General features: G+C 38.9%; 3 protein-coding genes across 7 annotated transcripts in view; 2 read left to right on the top strand and 1 right to left on the bottom strand.

The window, feature by feature from the left end:
• The first annotated feature begins 1,089 nt into the window (after positions 1-1,089).
• On the top strand, positions 1,090-12,819 carry LOC137139419 (6-phosphofructo-2-kinase/fructose-2,6-bisphosphatase 2-like). 4 transcript variants are annotated; one of them, XM_067526619.1, is made up of 17 exons: positions 1,090-1,238; positions 1,788-1,954; positions 2,894-3,019; positions 3,377-3,473; positions 3,657-3,723; positions 3,809-3,883; positions 3,967-4,023; positions 4,138-4,262; positions 5,112-5,319; positions 5,802-5,948; positions 6,037-6,141; positions 6,790-6,919; positions 8,834-8,896; positions 8,989-9,053; positions 9,787-9,987; positions 11,498-11,565; positions 11,647-12,819. In XM_067526619.1, the coding sequence occupies exons 2-16, from the start codon at positions 1,864-1,866 to the stop codon at positions 11,558-11,560; spliced, it is 1,620 nt and encodes a 539-aa protein (XP_067382720.1). In that variant the 5' UTR covers positions 1,090-1,238; positions 1,788-1,863; the 3' UTR covers positions 11,561-11,565; positions 11,647-12,819. The 4 variants fall into 4 exon arrangements, with proteins under 4 accessions (XP_067382720.1, XP_067382721.1, XP_067382722.1 ...); XM_067526620.1 differs by having other exon boundaries at positions 1,098-1,238; positions 1,841-1,954; XM_067526621.1 differs by having other exon boundaries at positions 1,112-1,238; positions 1,836-1,954.
• A 2,242-nt stretch (positions 12,820-15,061) lies between these two features.
• On the top strand, positions 15,062-19,071 carry si:ch73-217n20.1 (membrane cofactor protein). Its single transcript, XM_067526618.1, has 11 exons — positions 15,062-15,216; positions 15,313-15,510; positions 16,067-16,166; positions 16,247-16,320; positions 16,935-17,156; positions 17,503-17,688; positions 17,851-17,947; positions 18,064-18,137; positions 18,220-18,399; positions 18,523-18,705; positions 18,805-19,071. Exons 1-11 carry the CDS (start codon positions 15,162-15,164, stop codon positions 18,828-18,830), a joined length of 1,395 nt encoding a protein of 464 aa, XP_067382719.1. The 5' UTR covers positions 15,062-15,161; the 3' UTR covers positions 18,831-19,071.
• A 1,937-nt stretch (positions 19,072-21,008) lies between these two features.
• scube3 (signal peptide, CUB domain, EGF-like 3) overlaps positions 21,009-22,773 on the bottom strand; it is a 64,414-nt gene continuing 62,649 nt past the window's right edge. For both annotated transcript variants that reach the window (XM_067526616.1, XM_067526617.1), the window contains 2 exons: positions 22,230-22,309; positions 21,009-21,985 (listed from right to left, as the gene is read on the bottom strand). In XM_067526616.1, the coding sequence (XP_067382717.1) occupies positions 21,833-21,985; positions 22,230-22,309 (233 nt within the window). In that variant the 3' untranslated portion in view covers positions 21,009-21,832. The remainder of the gene's footprint in view (positions 21,986-22,229; positions 22,310-22,773) is intronic.

The raw sequence follows: 22,773 nt of genomic DNA, 5'->3' as shown, positions 1-22,773 counted from the left end.
TAACTCTTTCAATGTAGTTTTTTAATGGAATGCTGGAGGATGCTGTCATGAGCATTGGGTTGCATCACATCTCACAGGCTTCATCACGTAGGAGCAAACCTTGACTAGACACGTCAATTCCGCAGAGGTAACTAAAGCAAGACCGCCTTCAAAATAAAACCACGTAATAGTTAAGATCCTTTTTTTTTTTTTTTAGCCATATGGCTAAAAAGAGCCAACTTGAAACTTTGAGTGTGAAACTTTGAATGTGAAATCTCTGTGTGACTGGCTGACATAGAGTGGCAGCCACCATGTCTCTAAACAGCTCATACATACTGCACTTTAAATTTTTATTCTAAGCCTTGTCTCTCTGTATGTCATGACAGCTTTCCCATGTATTGTATAGCTTTTACTAAGTGAAGTTTAATTGGCGTTATTCTCAGCTCCATTTTCATGAGCAACACATTTATCACACTTTTTAAGTACAGTATCAGAACTAACTGAGCATCATTTCACATTTTCTGGTCTCTTTGAGAAAGAAAAATGTTCTGTGCGCTTCAGCAAAACTACACATCCTCTGAGACAGAGGTCAGCAAAGGCCATAGAGTTAATGAGGAATCTTTTTCTATTAGCGACCAACCACTTCTGTCTGTTCGGTCTAGTTGTTTTTAAAATGAAATACAAAAAAGTGTTTTTGGATTCAGAAATTAAAAATCTGATCGTTGATAGTTCATGGGCTCACATTTTTATCTGTGAAATAATCAGCTCTACTTTAGGGACTATAATTGCTCTGTAGGTATTACAGCAGCAAGCTGATACTAGGTACTTGAAATACATAAGCACAAGTACAGTGTATTTTCAGTAGTACTGAATTTTATGCTTTTGATTATATAGGTCTCAAAGGTAAAGTTTAATGGCAAAGAAAAGTTATTATCATTAATTTCAAATAAGGACCAAAGTTATCTATGTCTGGAACAAAAACGGCACCGCTGGGAAAGTCTGAAACGTTTTAACCAATTTAAATACTGACAGGTCTTTTTCAAGTGCCTTTCATTCTATTTCAGACGCTACCGTGAAAATGTTTTACTTTGGAAAAACACACCTGGAAACACTGGTACCGCCAGTTTCCGGTTGCTGCAGACGCCAGAGAGACCGAAACAACCGAGAGGAGGAAGTAGTGTTTGCAAAGTGCCAAAGCCAATTAAAGGCGGCAAAGTAAGGAGAAGAAGCAAGTCTGCATCTGCACTTGTTGATTTATGGTAAGCTTAAGCCATTTTCTTTGAAAATACGCCACGTTTTAACGTTTTTTATCGACGATTCCTGTCGCAAAGTGAAGAAATGCAGAAGTTTCCAGCTAGCTGCATGTTGCTCACAGTAGAGGTATTCATCCTTCTGCTCTGACTGTCACTGAAACACGTCGCGGTGATGGTCACAAAAGTCGCGGTGATACTTTACTATTAATTTACAGGTTACCAAACCACGACTTTTATTGTCTTATGAGATCACCAGAGGGCATCTTTGGAAAATTCATTATAAGTGCAAAAGTCGTGTTGATGTGTTCTTAGTTATGAATTCTCTTTATATACAGTTTATTTAATTTATCTGGACTAGATCTCAAACCTCAGATTCTCAGAAATTACTCTTTCAGTAATGGCTAAAAGATTATTAAATCTATTGAAATAAAATCGAGAATAGAAATTATTTACTGGTTTCAGTTTCTTTACTCTAGATATTAACTGAACTATAGCTGCATAGGGAAAATGTTTTTGCCATCTAATTCCACAATTGTGTAATTTCCTCCCTGTTAGAGAGATGCTGATCTTATTTTACCAGTGACGAAATCTTGCCATTCCCAGAGCAGCTGTGACACAGATCAGGCTCATCATGGCTGCCAGGCAACAGAGACCTGTGGTGGCTTCAGATCGCTCAGCGGAAGTTAAAAAGATGGATCTCAGGGCCAATGAGAAGAAGTGCTGTGAGTGGTTTGTTTTTCCTCTGTGTCCCCTGAAGGTGAAATGTTGACACTTTGCCTAAGGTACTAACCTGTTCTGTATTAATGATTGACCTCTGTACAGCTTTACTACTGTATTATCAAATATAAAGCAGCAACACTGTGCTGTGATTGTTCTTTGAACACATTTAACACTTTGCTTCCTATCAGTAAAGAAAGATGATAAGGTTGCAGCAGCCACTGATTGCTAAATGTCATGTATACAGTGTACACACACACACTTACACCTTTGTAGGATGGTAATACTGTAATTTATGAGGTCAGCATTCTCAGTCAGCCTGTAGATTTAGTATAAACCACACAGTAACACTAAGAGGCCTTTTTCTAGAATGTGCAGTGAATCTAAAACAATTCCATCCAGATGCATATTGAACATAGAACCACTCCCATCTGCTGTTCATAGAATCTCGAGTCAAGTCTGGTCTCGTTGGGGTCTTTGTTTTGACAGTTTAATTTTGCCAAAGCTAAAGGTGATCTTTCTTAAACACAGAATTAAAAGGGGAAAAACGTTTTTTCAACATTATATTTCAGCCAACAAGGTCACAGTGGTTCTACTCAATTTGGTTATTAAATAACAGGACTTTACATTAATCTGCAAGCAAGAGACAGGACATAAGTGCTAAAAGGGGGGAAAAAAAGAGACGCTACGCTCTTTTTTTTTTTTTTTTGATTATTTCACAACCCTCTCGCTGCTTGCTGTCAGTGCATGAGTTTGCATTTTCCTGTTCCATTTGTTACAAAACAAACTTGTTGGAATGACGTTTAAGCAGTGGGACAAGTTTGAAATGAAAATGCTGAGGTGTGCTGTAAACACATACATGTTTATTAACTATGCTTATGTTTGGGGATATGTGTGTGTGTGTGTGTGTGTGTATGCATGGATGTTGTGTATGCAAACTGCAGCTTGGGCCTCCTACATGACCAATTCTCCAACTGTGATAGTGATGGTTGGGTTGCCTGCTAGGGGGAAAACCTACATGTCCAAAAAGCTGACGCGCTACCTCAACTGGATTGGAGTGCCAACCAAGGGTCAGTACAGAAGCAATTTGTTTGAGTTGGATGCGTAATAAAACATTTGATCTTTACACAGAAAATTAAACAAATAACAGGTAGGCTAGATTTTATTAAGTGAAATATCAAACTAGTGTCTCCCCTAAGTAATGAAGGGTGGTACCATGATGCTAGGATTCATCATGGATACTACTACAGTCAAAATATTGTGCTAAAGGCAATGCTGTTTTATTTGTTGCATAAATGGCAAGCAGGAGAACTGGTTTGGCAGATGCGGTTGAGATAAACGTCATCACCTTGACAGAGCGAATGTAATAAATGCTTTTCACTGTGCATGTGTGTCTATTCTGACTCTCTCCCTTGGTTGCCTTGCAGTATTTAACCTCGGAGTTTATAGGAGAGAAGCAGTTAAGTCGTACAAATCCTATGATTTCTTCAGACACGACAATGAAGAAGCAATGAAAATTAGAAAGTACGTAAAATGGTTCCTCCTTACATTACTTTCTTTGGTGTAGTAGACTGAATCATCTTCCTCTACTAGGCCCATTGAAAACAACCTGTTTAATTATAATAGCACATTACTTGTTGCTGATATACGTAATGTAAACCACTAACAACATTCATTTCTAATTTAAAGTTTTCTGTGTCCACACAGACATTGTGCTCTGGTGGCACTGCAGGATGTAAAGGCTTATCTCAATGAGGAAGGAGGCCAGATTGCTGTAATGACATAAAATCGGAACAGTGGCTTTTTTCTGTCTTATGAAAAAATACGGTTTGACTTGAATGTCCCATGTTGTCCATCAGGTTTTTGATGCCACCAACACCACCAGAGAGAGAAGGGAACTCATCATTAACTTTGCAAAAGGCAACTCCTACAAGGTCAGACTTCCAGTGATGATTTAATCACTTCAGCTTATATTTACACTGGTTCGAAATTTCTTAGCAATATTGTGTCTGTTTAGGTGTTTTTTGTGGAATCGATATGTGACGATCCAGATGTCATTGCTGAAAATATCCTGGTAAATGCCTTTATGTTTTGCTTTATGCTTTTCAAAATTAATGAGCTCATAGTTGTTCTCGACTTCTTTAAAGCCAAGAATAAATCATCTTTGCAAATGTCTCTTTTCAACAAGGATGTGAAGGTGTCCAGCCCAGATTACCCTGAGAGGAACAGAGAACGCGTCATGGAGGATTTTCTGAAGAGAATAGAATGTTACAAAGTGACTTACCAACCTTTAGATCCCGATGAACACGACAAGTAAGACCTTTTATCTTTTTGCCTTGACACTGTTTTATACTTTTCACTAACCCAATCTAAGCAAAATGTATCTAGACCCAAGTGTTCTAGTCGTTGATAATCTAGTCATTGTGATGTAAAAAACATGTGTTTACAGAAACTGTCCAGCAGGGGGGGTACGGGACTTTAGTTGCAGCAGACATGCTTGATGTCTGCTCTTTACTTACTTTTGACTTTCGGAGCTCATATACACGATGCATCATGTGTAACTGTTTAAACTCTTGCCAAGTGGTTAAACTGTCAGTGGTTTGTTTGACTTGATTATTAATTAACTAAACAGAAACAAAACTGCATCATAAATGTTTTTAAACACACTAAAAGTAAGCCATACACAACTTTTGATTGTAGAGAGAAGTAGTTGTTGACTTTCATGAACCTTGTCACAACTAAAGAGCTGCTGACACAGACGGTTTTCAAGGATAAGGATAAGGACGTTTATTATAATTCCATAACATGTTACACTCGAAGGTGAATGAATTAGGGTACTCAGGTCCTAAGGTCATAGGTAATATTAATAATAAAATAAATCAAATACTAATAAATACAACGATAGAAACAATCAGGAGGTGCAGATTTTGCAGTCTCAAGTTGAAGCAGTGCTCTAGTGGGAGATACACAGCACAAAAACAATTACTCGGTGAAAAACAGAATTTATCAATCTGTAGCATGTGGTAGATAAAATGTCAGAATATTTAGACTACACCAAAGGCACAAGATATACTTTACTTATCCTTTTTTTTTTTTTTTTTTAATCAAAGTCTCCAGTTGTTGACTCACTTTCTAATGTGCTCCTGTTACTCCGAATTACAGGAACCTGTCCTTTATCCAGGTCATAAATGTCGGCCGACGGTTCTTGGTGAACAGAGTGCAGGACTACATCCAGAGTAAGATTGTCTACTACCTCATGAACATCCACGTCCACTCCCACTCCATCTATCTCTGTCGGCATGGAGAGAGCAATCACAATATGGAAGGATTAATCGGGGGAGACTCTGAATTGTCAAAGAGAGGGAAACAGGTGCTTTGATACTGTACATCTTCTCACTATTAGGTTTCTGAATTTCATAAACATAGACCCATGTTTTTATGTTTTAAAGGAAAAGCTTAACATTTTAGAAATATAAAAATGTTACTTAATTTAAAAAAGTATTTTTACAAGTTTTTTTTTTTTTTTTATTCAATGCACTGGATATCAGTTTTTCCCAATTTTCCAATCTTTGTGCTAAGCTAAGCTAGCTCATCGAGGGACAGAATGTACAGTGCACCTCAACAAGCTTTGACAAATTCAAATGATTTTGCCAAGATATAAAATACACACTTAAGTTCAGGTAGCACATTGCTGGTGGTCATTTAGTAGCACAAGCCCTGACACACGGCTTCACAATGCTGCCGCTACAAATGAACAGATTAACTTAATTTCATTCCCAGTTCCACTTCTTCTCTGTCTGTAAATGTCAGGTCTCCAGCGTAAAAATATCTTTTATGTGTTCTTTTTATTAGTTTGCAGCAGCACTGAAGGGTTTTGTGGAAGAGCACCAACTTTCAGACCTGAAAGTTTGGACCAGCCAGCTGAGGCGCACCATTCAGACGGCAGAGGAGCTGGGTGTTCCCTATGAGCAGTGGAAGATCCTCAATGAAATAGACGCTGTACGCCCTTTTTAATATCCCAGATGTGACAGACACACAGCCAAGGCCTGTCCTAAGTTCTTAATGCTTTTATTTTTATGTGTTTCAGGGAGTGTGTGAAGAGATGACCTATAGCAGTATTGAGGAAAAGTACCCAGAGGAGTACGCCATGAGGGATCAGGACAAGTATCATTACCGCTACCCTGGAGGAGAGGTAAGAGGTCCTCCCATGTGCAACAACAAATGAGGTGGCATTGGGTCATATTTTCTTCTCATTAACCGGACAAAAAGACTAGGGCTGCATCAGTTTTATTGCTGTATTGCAACATTTTTATTTCTCTAAGGTGAGGGAAATATGTTTTGTCATGTCAGATGATGAACAAAAGTGTTACAGCTTGAGTCTGCCAGGTAAAATACGACCTGTAGCTCTACTAATGCAGGACACAGGCTGTTTGTAATATTTATCATAAAAAGGTGCCACTAATAACGCTGATTATTGAAAAAATAGAAAACCAAAAAAATGACATACTTCATGAAATCTGAATCAGCATAATTGGCTTTTATGGTTTTTAGAACTCACAGTGACAAGATCAAGGCACTTAGACAACAAACAATAAACAAGCTGGGCACAGGTGAGCACGATGCACAGTATGTGTCTTGCACAAACAGTATGAGAGAAAGATTAGTCCAGGGGTTTGTAAATGATAATAGTGGGTAGCTTAATTAGTAGGTTTATGCAAATGGTCATAATGTCACAGTGTCATAATATTATTGTTCAGGACAGATGATCTGTTCATCTGAAAAATCTGAACCAACCCATCTATGTCTTTTGATTAGACATGCACCTTTCCTATTTCTCTAGTCCTACCAGGACTTGGTTCAGCGACTGGAGCCAGTCATCATGGAGCTGGAGCGGCAGGGCAATGTTCTGGTCATCTGCCACCAGGCCGTCATGCGCTGCTTGCTCGCCTATTTCCTGGACAAGAGTGCAGGTATGGGCATACACACATGTTTTCATCACTTATACACTTACTGGCCACTATATTAGGTACACCTGTACAATCTCATGCAGCAACTCTACTTTGAATTGTACTTTTACGATGTTTATTATTCGGGTCAAAGTGGGCATTGTAAGAATAGGTGGTTCGAAGGTTTCGGCCACCCTATTTACAATGAATGAGGACAAAACAAAGCTTACACGACTGTTTTACTCCAGTGATTCTTGTTTAACAAAGTCAAAACAATGTGGTTGTTCAAGGCCATATTGTTCCCTTGATACCTGAAAAACAGTTTAATGTTGCAGCATAACTAAACGTTCCTAAGGGGGCTGTTAAAGACGCACTGGAGAGATCATTCAATTTACCAATACACCATTACAGCGTGTATGAAGAGTTCTCCACTGTTCACAGATACATACATACATACATATTCTGATGCTTTGTTATTACATGCACACTTGCTTCCTCCTCAGTGATAATTCAGTGGCTTTTACATCTTCTAAATTATTTGAATTTCTTGGAAATAATTACAAAATTACAAAAAACACCAACCGTCCGTCTATAAGGTCTCACAGCTGATGTTTTATGTTGCACCGAAACAAGGCCAGCGGGTTGAGAGAATTGTCTTTACACTTGCAAGACGGGATCATGTCGCTGTCAGATCTGAGGAAGGATACAAAAAAATATCAGCAGTACTGCTAGTGTCTAGTAGCCTCGGTAGTCGATCTGAAATGAAAGATGTTTGGAATCCTCAATAAAACAGACGTCCTAATGAATGCGATCCAGAAATAAAAGAACCTTACAAAGGACATACAAACATAACATCGCCCAGGAATTTGCCAAAAGGCACTTAGAATAATTCATACATTACTGCCATCCCTTCAGACAAAGGTTGTGGTGGCAGGATGATGGTGTGGGGATGTGTTTCAGTGACTCGAATAATAATCAGGATAGAGGGGAAAAGGATGCATAACAATATGGATCCTTAGTGGAAACCTTTTTCATAGTGCTCAGGTCAATATTTTTGTATTTCAACAAAACAATAGGCTTAAAAATTTCACCAGCTGGTCCAGCCAGAATGCGGACACAGTATCTTCTCTGTAGAAACCATGGACCCTCCATCCAGCCTGGCTAAGTTCGAGCAAGTATGTCATATATCTTCCAAAAGAAAGGTTTGCCAAGCTTGTATGACCTGAGGCCCACTTTTGTTCTGTTTTAAGCCAGTACTATTTAAATTCTAAGTGACCTTGTTCTGTAAGTCCATATACCCTTGACTTATATAACAGGATTAGGTAATGGCTTAGGTTAGGAGCTTGTTAGGTGGGAGTTGTATCCTCCCACCAGGTCTTGCTTTCTCCTGCAAAGAACACAGTGGCTTTAATTTGACATCCTATCATGATTCATCACAATGAAGACATTGTACAAAGCATTTGTCTTGACAAATCCTAAAAATTTTCCCCCCAAAAATCGATACAAACAGCAGCACAAAGGAAAAATATTACTTCTTATAGACAGACAGTCAGTTTCCCGTGTTTCCAACTCTAACTCCAAAGAAGTCCCTTGGGCACAGAGATTCCTGATTATCTGAATCTGTAGATGATATTATAAGCTGTAGATGGTGGGATCTTCAGAATTCTCACTATTTAATACTGAGGAACATTTTTCTCAAATAGTTCCACAATATTTAGTTGCAGTTTGCCACAGATTGGTGGCAAACCAATAACCAACTTTATCCCCCTGCAGTGTGGGACATGTTGCACTGCAGACTTAACAACATGCACTTTCTTAACTGTTGTGCTATGCAGCTATCTGTACTCAGTGCTGTGTTATCCCAGACATGAGAGAGAAATCCACTCACTCAGCAGCACAGAGAGTCTCACAAGTCTCACTTTGTTTTTATTGGCATAGGTGACCTTCCCTACTTGAAGTGTCCCCTGCACGCTGTCCTAAAACTCACCCCTATGGCGTACGGTATGTCAGTACTCTATTCATTTGTAAAGTAAACCTCATTTTTTTTCCATTTACTTGTGTTGTGACATAATTTTCTCCTGCCTGTCTTCTAGGCTGTAAGGTGGACACTTTTGACCTAATGGTGGAGGCTGTCAGCACCCACAGGGACAGACCACTAGTAAGATTCTGACTTTTTAAAATATTTTGTCATATGTATGCTGCCAGTTTAGTATGGTGCATTGTGCCTAGTAAAATGCCAGTAGACAGTACTTGCTGCTTGTGGGCAGAGCCAGGGCAGCTGTTTGCTCCTGTTTCCTGGTTGAAGCTTCATAAACAAAAGCAAAAATAGTGTGCGTTGTATTGTTTAAGTCGGTTAAGATTGCCAGCGCAGCCAGTAGTTACACGTCACAATTAGTTAAGTGTAACTATTTGGCACATCTCTGACTGGTTATAGCCCCAATAAAATCATATTTTCAGCACGTTCCTGTTTAAACTCTCATCAACTGTCAACAAGAGTCATAAATGTAATCAATGATCAGAGAAAGCTCAGAGAAATATTAAAAGAGATTTGTGCTTCACAAATAACGGTAAATAACAAGCCCAATATAAATGAAAGGTATAAAAATTAGCACCCAAATCTTTAACATCTGTGATAATTAGTGTCGAGACAGAGTGGGTGTTGACACATAAACACATTTACTGTTAAACCTCTCGTACAATATCCTGTCTGAGCAGACCAAAATAACAATAGGTTTTATATTTATGGCTGTTTGTCCATGTTGCTTTTTTTGTTTCAGTGATTGTTCACAGTCACTGACATGAGACATGGTGCTTTCAGACCTGACGGAGATTTATTTTTTGAGCAATACAAGACATTTGTTAATTACGTCACCTTGATCTTTATTTACTAGAATAAAGTCAGAACAGATGCGGTGCATCCAGCTTTTCTCCGAAGGAACAGCTTTACTCCACTCTCCACCCAAGACCAGATTAGACGACCTCGTCTTTACAGCATGGGTAACCCTCCACATGCCCGCCTGTCCCATGCACCTACTTTACCCAACATGCTGTTCTCTGAGGCTTCTGAGGGTGCGGAGTTTCTTCAAAGTGAGGTCAGTGTTTGACTATAATGTTCCACACATTTATGATGCTTAAAGATGTTGTTTGAACATTAAGAAAAATGTTGTTTGACATAAGTAATATTTTCCCCACCCAAAAAGAAAAACATTTAAAGGCCAAAGTAATTTAGTCGGGACACTGCAGTAAATAGATATGGAGCTCAGAGCCTGACAAAAAAAGAAAAAAGAAACATAACTGCAGACGTCAACAACTCAGACAACCTTTTCCGGGGAAGGAATATACTTTTTCTGTAACCCTCAATCAGCTGGTATACTAAAAAAGCAATACTATTATTTCCTTTGCAGCCAACAGAAAATGTATTTAAAGTAGTTTTGTCTTCTTCTTGCATCCGCATGTTGCTGCAACACTGACAAAAAATCTATTTGCTTTGTATCCTATTATAATTTGTTATACTATGACTTTTTTACAATATGACTTGATACTTTTGTTTTTCTGGAGTATTCTTGTTTTTAGAAGATAATAATTTGCTCTGTTATTAAAGAGAAACATTTCTCACTATAATGAGAGCAAATATGTTTTCTGTCAAGGTGGCAGCAATACACTGTCATACTTTCTTAACCTTCAGACATCATGTTTTCATTTTACCTTTCATCTCATTAGTTTTCCAGTTTTTTGATCTTTGTTCACATTATTTTTTTCGTGTGGAGAAATTCAGGACACACTTATAGCGGTGTTGCTGCTGTGCAAGGTACCGAGGGATATTTTTTATCTTCACGTATTTCATTTTCAGAAGCAGTGCTTCACTTTTTTCTCCTACTCTATAGTTTGTACAGTACGCTCCAAGCAGGAGTAGGTCCGTGGTATTTGTGTTTCTCCTATGGACATTTAGCCAGCAGAAGGACTGTTTAGCTGGCTTTACTGGTAGCACTGGTACCATAAGATTTTGAACAGCAAACTGCACCACTGAAGATGTAAGTTAATGTAACAGTGGCTAAAACCTTTCAGCTGGTAATTTAACATGAACAAACTAAGCCAGCTAAGATGCTTAAAGAAGCTTATTAATAAAATGCACAATTAATAAATAGGAAAGTACAATAAATGTTATTATATCTACAGTTCGAAGTTTTTAAAAGAAATATATTTTACTTGTCTGATGCCTGCTTTCTGCCTTCTATTAGTTTTGGTGCACCATATATTTTTTTACTCCAGAGATCAGAAATCACTGCTTCTCTACGAAACTACAGTTGTGGGTGTTTAAAGACACAAACGTGTCCTTTACAAATGTCTTTGCTGTGAAGTAATTGATCCTCTAATGCTTATCTGTTTTTTGTTTGTTTGTTTTTGGGATGTTGCTTCTTGTTGCCCACAAAGTGACCTTTTTTTATTATTTACTTCTATTCATAAAATTAGCAGAGACAGAAAAGTAGTACTTTCACTCTGGCTGGTGACCTCAGACTTTAAAATTAGCTCAAGTTAAGTCAAAACAAACCTCACACAACCCTTTTTCCCTGCCAACATTCTCCAACTTTCTTTTGCATCCAGGACTCTCTGAACGGTTTCGCTGCAGCAGACACAGATGACTGTACGGAGTTAGAGAAGCACTAAAACAGGTATATCACTTTGTTGTCCTATCAGTAATGTAGAACATCTACACTGTCCATCCACAAATATCTCACACATCTCTGTTGCAGGCTTAACATTTTTATCACCATTTCTGAGGCCCAGGAGATAAAATCCCAACAAACTTTAGCCGCCACATTCTTAAGTCGCTATTATGCACCATGCCTGTGTTCTCTGTCCAGCTTTTGTTGGACAGGGTATGTGTGTCTCTGTGGGTGTGGATATACAGACATGACCTGAAAGCCCTTTGCACGACATCTTTTAAAACTTTGCAGTGGTCCACATTAGTTATAGAGTGTACAACAAAACTGAGATTTCTCCGCATGAATGTAAAAAGTCAATGAATTTTAAATCCTGTATATTGATTGTGCACAAGATCAAATACCCTAAAAAAATACCGTTACCAAGCTGATAAAGATTTAAATCTTTAAATCACACAGTTTAGTTGTGTACTATAAACATTTTTAGTATGTACTGTAGCAACTCTAAAAATGCATCCATTACTTACCAGCCCACTCCACTCATGTTATGCTGTTATCAATGTTGATTGTGAATTGCCTCTGGTTTTACTGTAAGAGTGTCTCTCTTTAAAGGAGCCAGGCACAGCCTTAGAATGTCTTCAGATTTGTGTCTTAAATTACTTTCCCAGGTAATTTATATCTTTCCTGTAGTCACGTAGTCTTAAAATGTCATTTAAGCATTTAAAGTTTAGTTTGCACCGTCCAGGTTCATGATAGAAAAAGTCATGAAATGTGTCATTTAGCCCTAGAAAAGGTGCAGCAGCTACATCACTGTGCTTTTCCCTGGTTATGTAATTTCTCTTTTAAATGATCTTGTGTATTTTTCCCTCTACACAAACAGCTTTAATACTGTAATCAGCCTTCCACTGTGAACATAAACTAATATAACCTGCACACAAACTCCGCAAAAGCAATGCAGATATTTCAAAGACACTGGCTTTTTTTAATGTGTTTTAATTTAAAAAGGATCTGTTGTGTGTAAGTGTTGCCTTGATGATATCCATATGGTTGACCAAACTATATCTTCTATATCTTCTCAGATAACTGTATATTTCTGTCACACTTATGATCAAGAGTATTAAAAAAGGTTATATTTTTGAAATGTAATGTTTGCCCTCAATTGAAAGACTGATGGTATATGTTTATGTCTTTAAAAAAGCTTTAATGTATTTGCCTACTGTTATGCATCTTTAATCAATAAAGTTTAATTTTCTGCTGTTTTTACATTGACTGTCCCAGATTACTTAATGTTATTTTGGCTCTTGAAAAGCCTGAATGTATGAGTATGTATGACGACCAGACATATGACCTCGTGCCACACCATTCGTCACCACAGAGTGCATTTCACACTTCCTCCAGAGCTTCATTTAGAGCAGTGGCTGACATGTTTTAGTGAGATGAGTTAGAATAATGTACAGTACAGTACAAAAATGTTCAGCTGTAATGAGACAAATTATGTGACATCAATAGTGTGAATCACTTCATATTTTCAAAGAGAAGGTAAATCATATCTACGCCACTAACTATGTGTTGCTATGTGTGGGCAACCTTTCAGTGCATTCTGTTTGTAATGGTGACATGTTGTTTTCCGTAATCTAACCCTGGCACACAGCTTTTTTTTTAAACCCAACATGACTATGATCTTCAGTAGGAACTCACTGAATGTTCGAAATGATGTAACATGAAAGTAAATCACTTTTACTGGCTGTTAAATGCGTCATCTGGGAGGACGAGAAGGAAAGACGAAAATAATCAACTTTAAATTAGAGAACTGAATCTGGAATTTGCTTTGTTGATGTCTGCAAAGATCCTTGAATGAGCAGATTCAGATAAAAAGCTCTGATTAATTTCCATGCTGATTACGGATGTTAAACAAAAATACTTTACAGATATTTAAAGAGAGAGTTTTAACTTCAGTAAACGCTGAGGCACAGTTCTAACTGGATTAACTTTAGCTTGTAAAATTAATACGAGCATCAATGTTCGTGTAACCATAAGCCAGACCGCTTTGTTAGCGAGGAGTGTAAACATGGGGGACTGCAATAAGACAACATGGACTGACACAAGGCAAATAACCTTCATTTTTATAGTGTGCAGTGTTGTAGTTGTACTTCATGTAAACATTTTCTTTCTGTGCAAAGTTGTGCTCGTCCTGCAGCTTTTTGAGGATTAAAAAATTAAATTTATGAAATAATGAGAGACACAGTACTTTTGAAAACATCAGACATCCAGGATCATTCTGCTTGATTACATGTATGGGACAAATTTGAATTTAAATTAAAAGCTGCAATACAAACTGTGCACTGCAAGTGCTTTGAATACTGAAATAACTACTGTATGTGCACTAGTGCACAATGAAATGCACCAGTGTCCCAGCTTCTTTATCACATCTGCAGCACGTGTCATTCTTCCTAGTTTTTAATTTCATTTTCTGTTGCTAATCTTATCTGTTTGTTTGGGGATTGTACTTCACGGAAATAAAAAATCCCCAAAAGCTATAGCAGCCGACATGTGAGATTCCAGTGTCTTTTTGCCAAATATTTCAGCCTTGCCAATCAGGGCAACTGGATTAATCTCACATAGTCTAAGTAAATGTTTTAAGAGTCTCGCTGCTCTGTTACTTGAACTTTGTGGCTTATGTCCTCTAATGTGATGGTCTTCATGTGAAGACCTCTTAAAACAGGTTAGATGTCTGTAAGTTGTAAGCAGTTGAGTGAGGCTATTTAATTTGAGACTTTTCTTCAGACCAAAACCAGCAATGGTAGAAAGAAAAGAAAACACAGAGAAAAGCTACATTCATTCCACAGGTGACGCTGTTTAAACTGTTTAAGCCATTTGCAAGGCACATTTCTTTCTCGTGTGTCTAAAGCTTTCATCATTGTGGTGTTAAGATGCTAAATCTGACCTACACGGGTTTGGCCTCAAACTCCGTCATGGTGAATAAAACCATGGTGTTTAAGCTCTCTTTCCCAACCCCCCAAATCCCACCAGTTTGAAATCATTTCAACAGCCAGACCTTTCTTTAAAGAGGCTGAAGACTCTTTAACTGAGCGAAAAGAGGAAAAACCTGTTTAGTTAAAGTTGAAAGGTAAATACGATATTAGGAGGATTTATTAGATGTTTTATTAGATTTATTAGATTGAAGGCCAAAAACAATAAACAATGATTGTCTACTTAGCCATTAGTAGCTGAAGTATAATGTTTTAAAAACTTCCCACATCTGTCCTAAATGTCCCAAACATGTCTTTTTCTTTTTTCCCTTTGCTCTAACCATTAGAAAAGTTACCACCAATGTTTACTTCAGGACTTCACAGTCCCACTGGAATTATACATTTTTATTCGACCATACTGACACTTCAGAAAAGTTTACAGTGTTTCCCTGTTCATGCCTATTACAGATGTGTCTGCTTTTTCCTTATTTGAATTAAGAGGCTGTAATGGTTGGGAACAGCACGGCACCACATCCTGCTCCCGTTGAGCCGCCCCCTCCCTCTTCTATAAATTCCTTCATCCTCCTGTTGCCACACTAGGACTTGTTTTCGCCCTGATCAACGCACAAGACAAACATGAGGAGTGTCGGGTGGAATATTCTGATTTTATCCTTTGCTTTGCTTGCCACAGGTAAGTTAATTTATGTTGGGGAATGAAAAAAAAAATTTTTTTGTGAATGTCCTATTTTGTGATGTTCGCTGATGGTTGTTGATCTTCTAAAAACAGCTCAAGTAGAAAAGAAATGTTCGGCACCACCAAGACACCCAAACACCAGGATAGCTAAGAAGTACAGGACCGGACAGAAGTTCAGCACTGGGGACAAGGTTTATTATCACTGCACAAAGGACTTCACTCCAACCAGAGGCTCCAGAGCCGTAGAGTGTGTTGATGGGAAATGGACCAAGCTGACTCTAAAATGTGAAAGTAAGTACTATCCACGTTGTATCTGCAATCCAGTAGTAATTTAAGAAAAGTAAGGTCAAAGTTGTTTTCAGTAGATGATTGATGTCGGTGAGATATTGGCAGAGGTTCTCTGGAATTTCTCATGGTTTGATGTGTTTATGGTGCAGCTCAGAAACGACCCCTGGTGCCTCTGTGTGAAATCTGCACGTTATTCAGACTCTGAATACTCAGACAAAGGTTATTTAGTAAGGCAGAGGAGAACACATGGATTTATGTATACAGCGTATTATTCCCATTATCTGACCACGTAAAGTGTGGGTCCACATTATTTCAAGTCTGTCTTAAGCTTATCGACATCAATCTGTCTCTGTCATTGTCCCCCTGTCCATACTGAAGACATGTGATGTGTTTGTAATCGCACTGAGGTTGGCATGTAGCGGCAGCTCAGTGAATGCAGGTTGTTTTGCAGTTTGGTAAAATAAAGAGCTTTTTTTCCCCCTTCCTATCGTGAAAATCAGATTTATCAGATTTCATCCTTGTTCCTTGTTCTGATTGACCATTAACTCGTTCCTTACAGAGAAGTCATGTGGCAACGTCGGGGATTTACCCAACGGGCAGTTCCTGTATCAAGGGAGTTCATTAGTTGGGGAGAAAGTCTATGCGATGTGCAATGAGGGGTAAGTTGTGTCTTTGAGGCTCATGTAAAACCTGGTCAAAATAAGACTGGATGTGTGTTTGACTGTCCCTGTGTTGACAGATACACCCTGAAGGGACTGAACTATATGATATGCAAGAGGTCTGGCTGGACTGGGGAATTCCCCTCTTGTGAAGGTGGGTAATAGCTGTGCCACTGGATTATATATTAAACCCATTCATTTTCTTTGTTCACCTTGATTAAAAGGTGATATTAAATGGCCAGAGAGGAATGAGTAACTATTACCTGAATGTGACTCACATTACAAGTATTGTGACTAATCCTTTAATTTAGTCAACAATTTTTCCATTACATCAGTGACACAATGGATATTTCGTTTATCTCTGTGAAGTCATACCTATGTTTAAGTTGTGGTATAATTTAAAATCAAATGCAAACCGAGGGTTTGGTTTCGTGTCAGGTATCCAGAGTTAAACCTAGTAAATAGTAAATTATAACCTCAGAAACATGGCGTTCGAAGCAGAGCCGCTGTATTAGTTGGCATTAGATTGTACAGGTGTACTTCATGTGGCAAGAGAGTGTAAGCACTCAATTTACTATTACCTTCAGTTTATTCTGTAGATTAAAAGTAACCAATAGTATATAAAATGTTACAATTAGTAATTTGAACTACATACAACAGTAAAAAGCTATTATTAAAAATACTGTTTTTTTTTTTAAAGCTTTGCTGCAGAGATAAGCTGCTGTTTTATTTACTCCAGTGGAAAATTAGTTTTCTTTTCCTCATCAGTGGAAGAGACCTGCCGCGCTCCTGAAGTGGCCAACTCTGTGAAAGGCAGTGGGAATGTCTCCGTTTACCAGGTGGGAGACAATGTGACCATCGCCTGCAGTGAGGGTTTCCAGCTGGATGGAGCTCAGCACCTCACCTGTGGCCCTAGTGGCCTGTGGCAGCCTAAACCCCCGCTTTGCCGGCCCTCACCTTTCAAAACTACACAGTCATATGACAGAAAACGTACGTTTAATCTTTTATCGTGAAGACACAGTATGATAAGTTTTACCACTTCAGTTTTTTAGTTAAGATTGTTAGGCGGCCTGGTGACTCAGCGGTAGAGCATTGGGTTGTGATGCACAAGGCCTTGGGATCGAATCCCACCCCACGCCGCGTGGGCCACCCTGGTGCCGGTCCAGAACCCGTTTAAAAATGGAAGGGCATGCGGCGTAAAAGCTCATGCCAAATATATTCAGTTGTGGAGACGCCTGAAGGGACAAGCTGAAAGCCACTTGTCTTTGATCAGTGGATTAAGATCGTTGAAAGTTTGTGTGCTGACACTTTGCTCTTATCGACATCTATACTGCAGGTGGATGTGGTGCACCACCAACACTCCCCAACCTCCACCCTGCTGACAAGTACATCACTATGACTTCTTTTGCTTCTGGTGACAGAATCCACTATGTGTGTGAGGTTGGGTATAGTCCAGCAGGTGGCAGTAAATACAGCACTTGTACAGAGGGAAAGTGGACGCCAGTGTATCTGAAGTGTCAAAGTAAGAACTGTCGCATTCTTCACCATCGAGCATTTGTGTAAAACAGTTGCTGTACCTGGTTATTCTGTCGCAGTATAGATCTGCGCTCAAAAATAAGAAACCAGTGGCTTGTTTTTTTTTTTTGGGCAAATCCTTCACTCCGTCTTTTTCTTTCCTGAAAAGGAAAACTATGTGGCTCTGCAGGAGAGATTCTGAATGGGCAGATCACATATACGGGAGTAGAGTTTGGAGACACGGCTACAGCTGCGTGTGATGAGGGGTAAGGAAAAACTGGATCCTTCCCTGCACTATGCTGCCTTTTAATTCTCATACCATTATTCTTTAATCTTACTTCATAGAAAAAATATGTTTCTTTTCTGCACATCCTATCATCAGGTATGTCCTTGTAGGACAGGCAACTAGAAGCTGCAGGAGTGACGGCTGGGACGGACGTGTTGCTGATTGTGAAGGTGCAGTGAGTGGACACAAGATTTGATAGATGAAATATCAATTCGTCTGAATCTCACATCACACTGACTGTATCTCCTTTAGCTGTGGAGTGTGCGGAGCCTCCGGAAGTGCCGAATGCACAGATAGAAGGATTCCAGGAGCCACCATACACATACAGGACTGTGCTTCGCTATCGGTGCCGTGTGGGAACCCTTGCAGGAAGAAGGGAGATTTCGTGTACCGAGAACGGGACATGGAGCGCGCCTCCTCCTACATGCAAAGGTCCTACAGACCACCGTTACTGACACAGCAACATTTAAACAACTTTACCCAAAGTTTGTTCATTCTTATGTCAAAAATAGAATCAAAACTAAAAAAAAAAAAAGTTTTTTTTTTCCCCCACAGAAATTACATGTCCATCTCCAAATGTGGCCAACGCCTCCTGGAGGAGGCCTCAGAATCACATGTACGAGTACAGGGAAACCATATCCATTGAGTGTAACCCGCGCTTCTTCATCACTGGACCGACCAGAGTGACCTGTGGTAGTGATGGTCGCTGGCTCCCTGATCTCCCGAAATGCAGACCAGGTATCTAAATAACTGCTGTTTGAGTTACTGTAGTTGAACTTGATTTGAGCTTTGCAATATTTGGATCCTATATTTACTTGTGTTCTTATTTTCCTTCAGCACATCGCTTTTACGCGAGGAGCTGACATGCTGGCTGAAAGTGTACTCAGTCAAACCTGGTTAAAACTATAAAACAGCAGCCAGTGGAGGATGCAAATAATCTCTCAAGCTATAAATTTCTTCCTCCAAAAAGAAATTATTTTTCAAATCTTCAATAACACTAATGATATTTTCTTATTTGCACAAAACTTGTATATTTTCTTATTTGCGCAAAATTTGTATAACTTCACCATACAGACATTAAATTTATTTGAAGTGAAACTGAAATACAGTATGTTTATTTTGATAAGTGTTTGGGGCAGTAACAAGTACAAACTTGTTTCATTCACCTCTGTATATTTTTGTTTTTTTCCCTTTACAGTTGATATTGTTATGTGTATCATCTCTATAGACTAAACCGTGGGTGAGCATTTCATGAACAAACAAGCTACAAAAAAATAAGAACACCAATTCCATTCATTTTAAAAAGACAATACAAAATCCAGACATTTCTTTACATGAGCAATAACAATTCAAGTGCAAATATCAATATCAACTCTATGATACATCATAGCAAACTCTCAAATAAAAGGCAACAAAAGAAAAAAAAATAAAGTTGCAGGAATAAAAGTTGATTCTGGTAGGAGGGGAAATTTAAGGGAATGAGGGCAACGTGTGGGCCGAACGCTGGGATGCTGTGTGATAGCGTCTACAGAGAGATATACATGTAAATATCCTGTGACTGAAGTTAGAAATTCTGTGAATGTTTGTAGAGGAAAGCTTGGCCCAGCATTGCCCTCAAGTTTGACGATGTGTTCAAATTCCCTTTGTGTCACCCGAAAGCTCAGAAACTTTGATACTGGGATGTACATGAGATGTACTCACTATTCATTTTGTATTTACATAAATGGGGACATCTTCCCCCAAAGAGTCACTAGATATCAGTGACCAAGCATCGCCTCATTTTCATTTCCTTAAAAGATTGAAACTGCGTTCAGGTGTTGGGATCATCATTTGTCACTTGCCACCTGATCAGTTAGTCATCTGTACAGATGGGACTGCAGTGGTCCAGATAACGAATTGAATAAGAAAAAAAAAAAACTATTTGCTTATTCACTTTGTTGCCATGTCTCGCCGTCACTGTGAGGTTGCTGCACCCAGTGAGAAACATTCCCCTGAAAACACCAAATTGTCTTTACTACACTTGGGATTTCTTTTTTTTTTCTTTTTTTTTTTTACATAGATGCAATGTGTTAATAAGCTTTAGAGGTGTGGCAGGCAAACGCTTTACCCACACGTCCTCATGCTATGCCAAGCAGCTACTGGCTGCTAGCTGCATATTTACCTCACACTTAGTATTGGCAAGAAAGCGTAGTAGTAAGCAAGTGTGTTTTCCATCAGAACTATTCCCTTTCCATTTGACAGATCCTAGCCCTAATCTAAAAGGTAATCTCACTAAATTTAAATTACTTTACCCTGTTTTGGTTGGTGTTTTTAAATCACTGTGTCTTTACACACCAAATACTTTATTACATTCTAACAGACTTAATATTATTTAGTACATCTCTGAACAACAGAGCAGCTCGACAATAAATCCTAAAAATCTTCTGCTCCTAGTGAGTGAAACATTTACTACAGAGACCTCAGAAAACATTTCAGACGCTTTGTTTGATGACGGGTTCTAAGACTAGTGCACAAAACAATGTGTCCCGCGCTCTTTTTGGGTGGTTTTTGGAAGAGCTGTCGTCATCGGGACAGAATAAGCTGTGAGTGGGGTGTGTGAACAGGGGGCTGGGTGTCTTTGGGTTTGGGCATCACAAAGTGATTTGGGTAGGGTACCAAAAGCAAATTGGCATAAGCAAATTAAGATTAAAGATTTCAAGCCTTGTCTAATTTATTTTCATTATTTACAAGATTAAAATAAGAACCATGATAAAACTTGTAGTTCACACACAGGCAATGTGAGATTAAGTTACTGAGTTTAAGAACTAAAGTATTTCAGATTCGGAGCTTTGTTTTTGTTTTAAACCTATGGACTATTAAGAGTGTAGAGTACATCAGAAAGACAATGAGAGACTGAAGAATTAAAGTGACCTTTTATAAGAAGCAGCAAACATAATGTCCCTCAAAGACATTTATTTCTCTCTCTCCCTCTCCGTCTCTCTCTCTGAGACTTGTTCCACTAAACATCACATTATCTCGTTCCTGTGGCTTTCTATTATTAGTTTGTTTTCATCTCCCAAATGTCCTCTGTGTTCCTGGAATGATAAGCCACTATTTCTTTTTTTGTTTTTGTCATTTGCTTTAAGTCGAAAAAGAACAACAACAGAAATTATCTGAAGGTTGGAAAACGCCAGCAAAGTCTAGACAGAACAAAAAAAAAAAAAAAAAATAGATAAACTGTTTTAACAGTTAAACCCTTGGGAACTGCTCTAAGAGCTCAAATAAATGTAGTAAGGCTTTGAATGACCTGGAACGCAGCTGACACATGGATTTAACAACTGCTCCTCCTCGAGGACAGCGCACAGATACTGAAGATGGAACCAAGGTTACACAACACTTACACAACACTCAGTCATACTTAATGGTAGGAGTTGGAGCTGGAACCGCTCATTTAAGCAAATACAATAACAAGCTCTATTAAGCTGAAACTGCACACAACACGACACTCCTACTGTCTGAATTAGGCATTTCTATTGTTTTTTCGTGGTTTCATTGCACAACACAATAGAAACCAAACCCACTCACATACTCTACATCCCCACGAAATGTTTAAGCTCAGGACTGCAGACCAGCACTGAAGGAAACCTGACAATAAAAGACACAAAAAAAACCTTAAAAACAAAATAATGTTCAGTATTTCTCAGGCCTGCATAGTATTTCTTGTCAAAGCCTATAGGAAAAAAAAAAAGACAGAATAAACATCGTATGTCGTGTATGTTTTTAAGCCCTGTGAGAGTTGTAAATGTGGCCTGTAGGGTGGAGGGGGATGTTGGGGGGGAGGGTAGGGAGGGGTCGCGATCCGGTGCGTCAGCAGCTGCGCAACCTTTTACTTGTATGGCCGCAGGAAAGCGGAGACTTTGCTGCTTATGAGGCGTATGAAGGAGCGAGGAAGCATCTCGTTGGACTCCCGAGTAGTGTACTTGAAGTAGTTGTTTGGGTGAGCCAGCACATCAAAAAGAGTCTTAATCAGTTTTTTATCCTGTAGAGAAGAACAAACAAGAATGAAACATATTTAGACCCTTAATCACTGTCTCAATTCCATCTCATGTCACAATGTTCAGAAAACATCTACACACTTGCGTCATTATGAGATATTTCCAATATTACTATCCAAGTCACAGAAGAACAAACATGTTGAAAGTTGATTTGTTTGGCCTAACAGTGCTTGTATGGACATAAAGCTGCTTCAGTGAATCACCTCTCAAAGTGTATAAATCACTAACCTTGAGGATTTCTTGATGGTTTTCCGAGGCGTAGAGTCTTCCATCACGCACAATGTCCTCTACGAGCTGCTCATAGTCCTCTGAATTTGTAAAAATCACCACAGGGCACAACACTTATTAGTAGTTTACTCATCAAATACAGAAAATGGATTTCAAAAGAGGCTCAGAGGGCGAGATAATGTAATACACAGATGTAAAAAAAAGAAGAAACTAATTCACACAGTGAAACTGTGTCACAGAGGGCTGGACTCATCCCAGCTGTCATTGGGCAAGAGGCAGGTACACACTGGACAGGTCCCCAGTCTAACTCAGGGCAAACACAGAGAGACATACGTACACAGACAGACAACCATTCACACTCACATTCACACCTACGGGACATTTAGAGTCACCAATTACCTAACGTACATGTCTTTGGACTGTGGGAGGAAACTGGAGTACCCAGAGGAAACCCATGCAAGCAGGTGGAGAACATGCACACTTAACACAATAGACTGCAGCTGGCCAGGGATTTGAACCAGGGACCCTCTAGCTGTGAGGCGGC

This window comes from Channa argus, chromosome 13, assembly GCF_033026475.1.
Source record: "Channa argus isolate prfri chromosome 13, Channa argus male v1.0, whole genome shotgun sequence".
In the NCBI taxonomy this organism is placed as follows: domain Eukaryota; kingdom Metazoa; phylum Chordata; class Actinopteri; order Anabantiformes; family Channidae; genus Channa; species Channa argus.
Note: the sequence above shows the minus strand (reverse complement) of the source record. Positions and strands in the feature narration are given on the sequence as shown.

What these genes read in the sequence shown, in the direction of transcription:
- LOC137139419 (XM_067526619.1), top strand. Translation starts at nt 1,864, where the DNA reads ATGGCTGCCAGGCAACAGAGACCTGTGGTGGCTTCAGATCGCTCAGCG. An exon ending in TCATTGCTGAAAATATCCTG is followed by an intron (nt 4,024 to 4,137) that starts GTAAATGCCTTT and finishes CTTTTCAACAAG; the next exon opens with GATGTGAAGGTGTCCAGCCC. An exon ending in ACTCACCCCTATGGCGTACG is followed by an intron (nt 8,897 to 8,988) that starts GTATGTCAGTAC and finishes CCTGTCTTCTAG; the next exon opens with GCTGTAAGGTGGACACTTTT.
- si:ch73-217n20.1 (XM_067526618.1), top strand. Translation starts at nt 15,162, where the DNA reads ATGAGGAGTGTCGGGTGGAATATTCTGATTTTATCCTTTGCTTTGCTT. An exon ending in AGTGTATCTGAAGTGTCAAA is followed by an intron (nt 17,689 to 17,850) that starts GTAAGAACTGTC and finishes TTTCCTGAAAAG; the next exon opens with GAAAACTATGTGGCTCTGCA. An exon ending in ACAGCTGCGTGTGATGAGGG is followed by an intron (nt 17,948 to 18,063) that starts GTAAGGAAAAAC and finishes TCCTATCATCAG; the next exon opens with GTATGTCCTTGTAGGACAGG.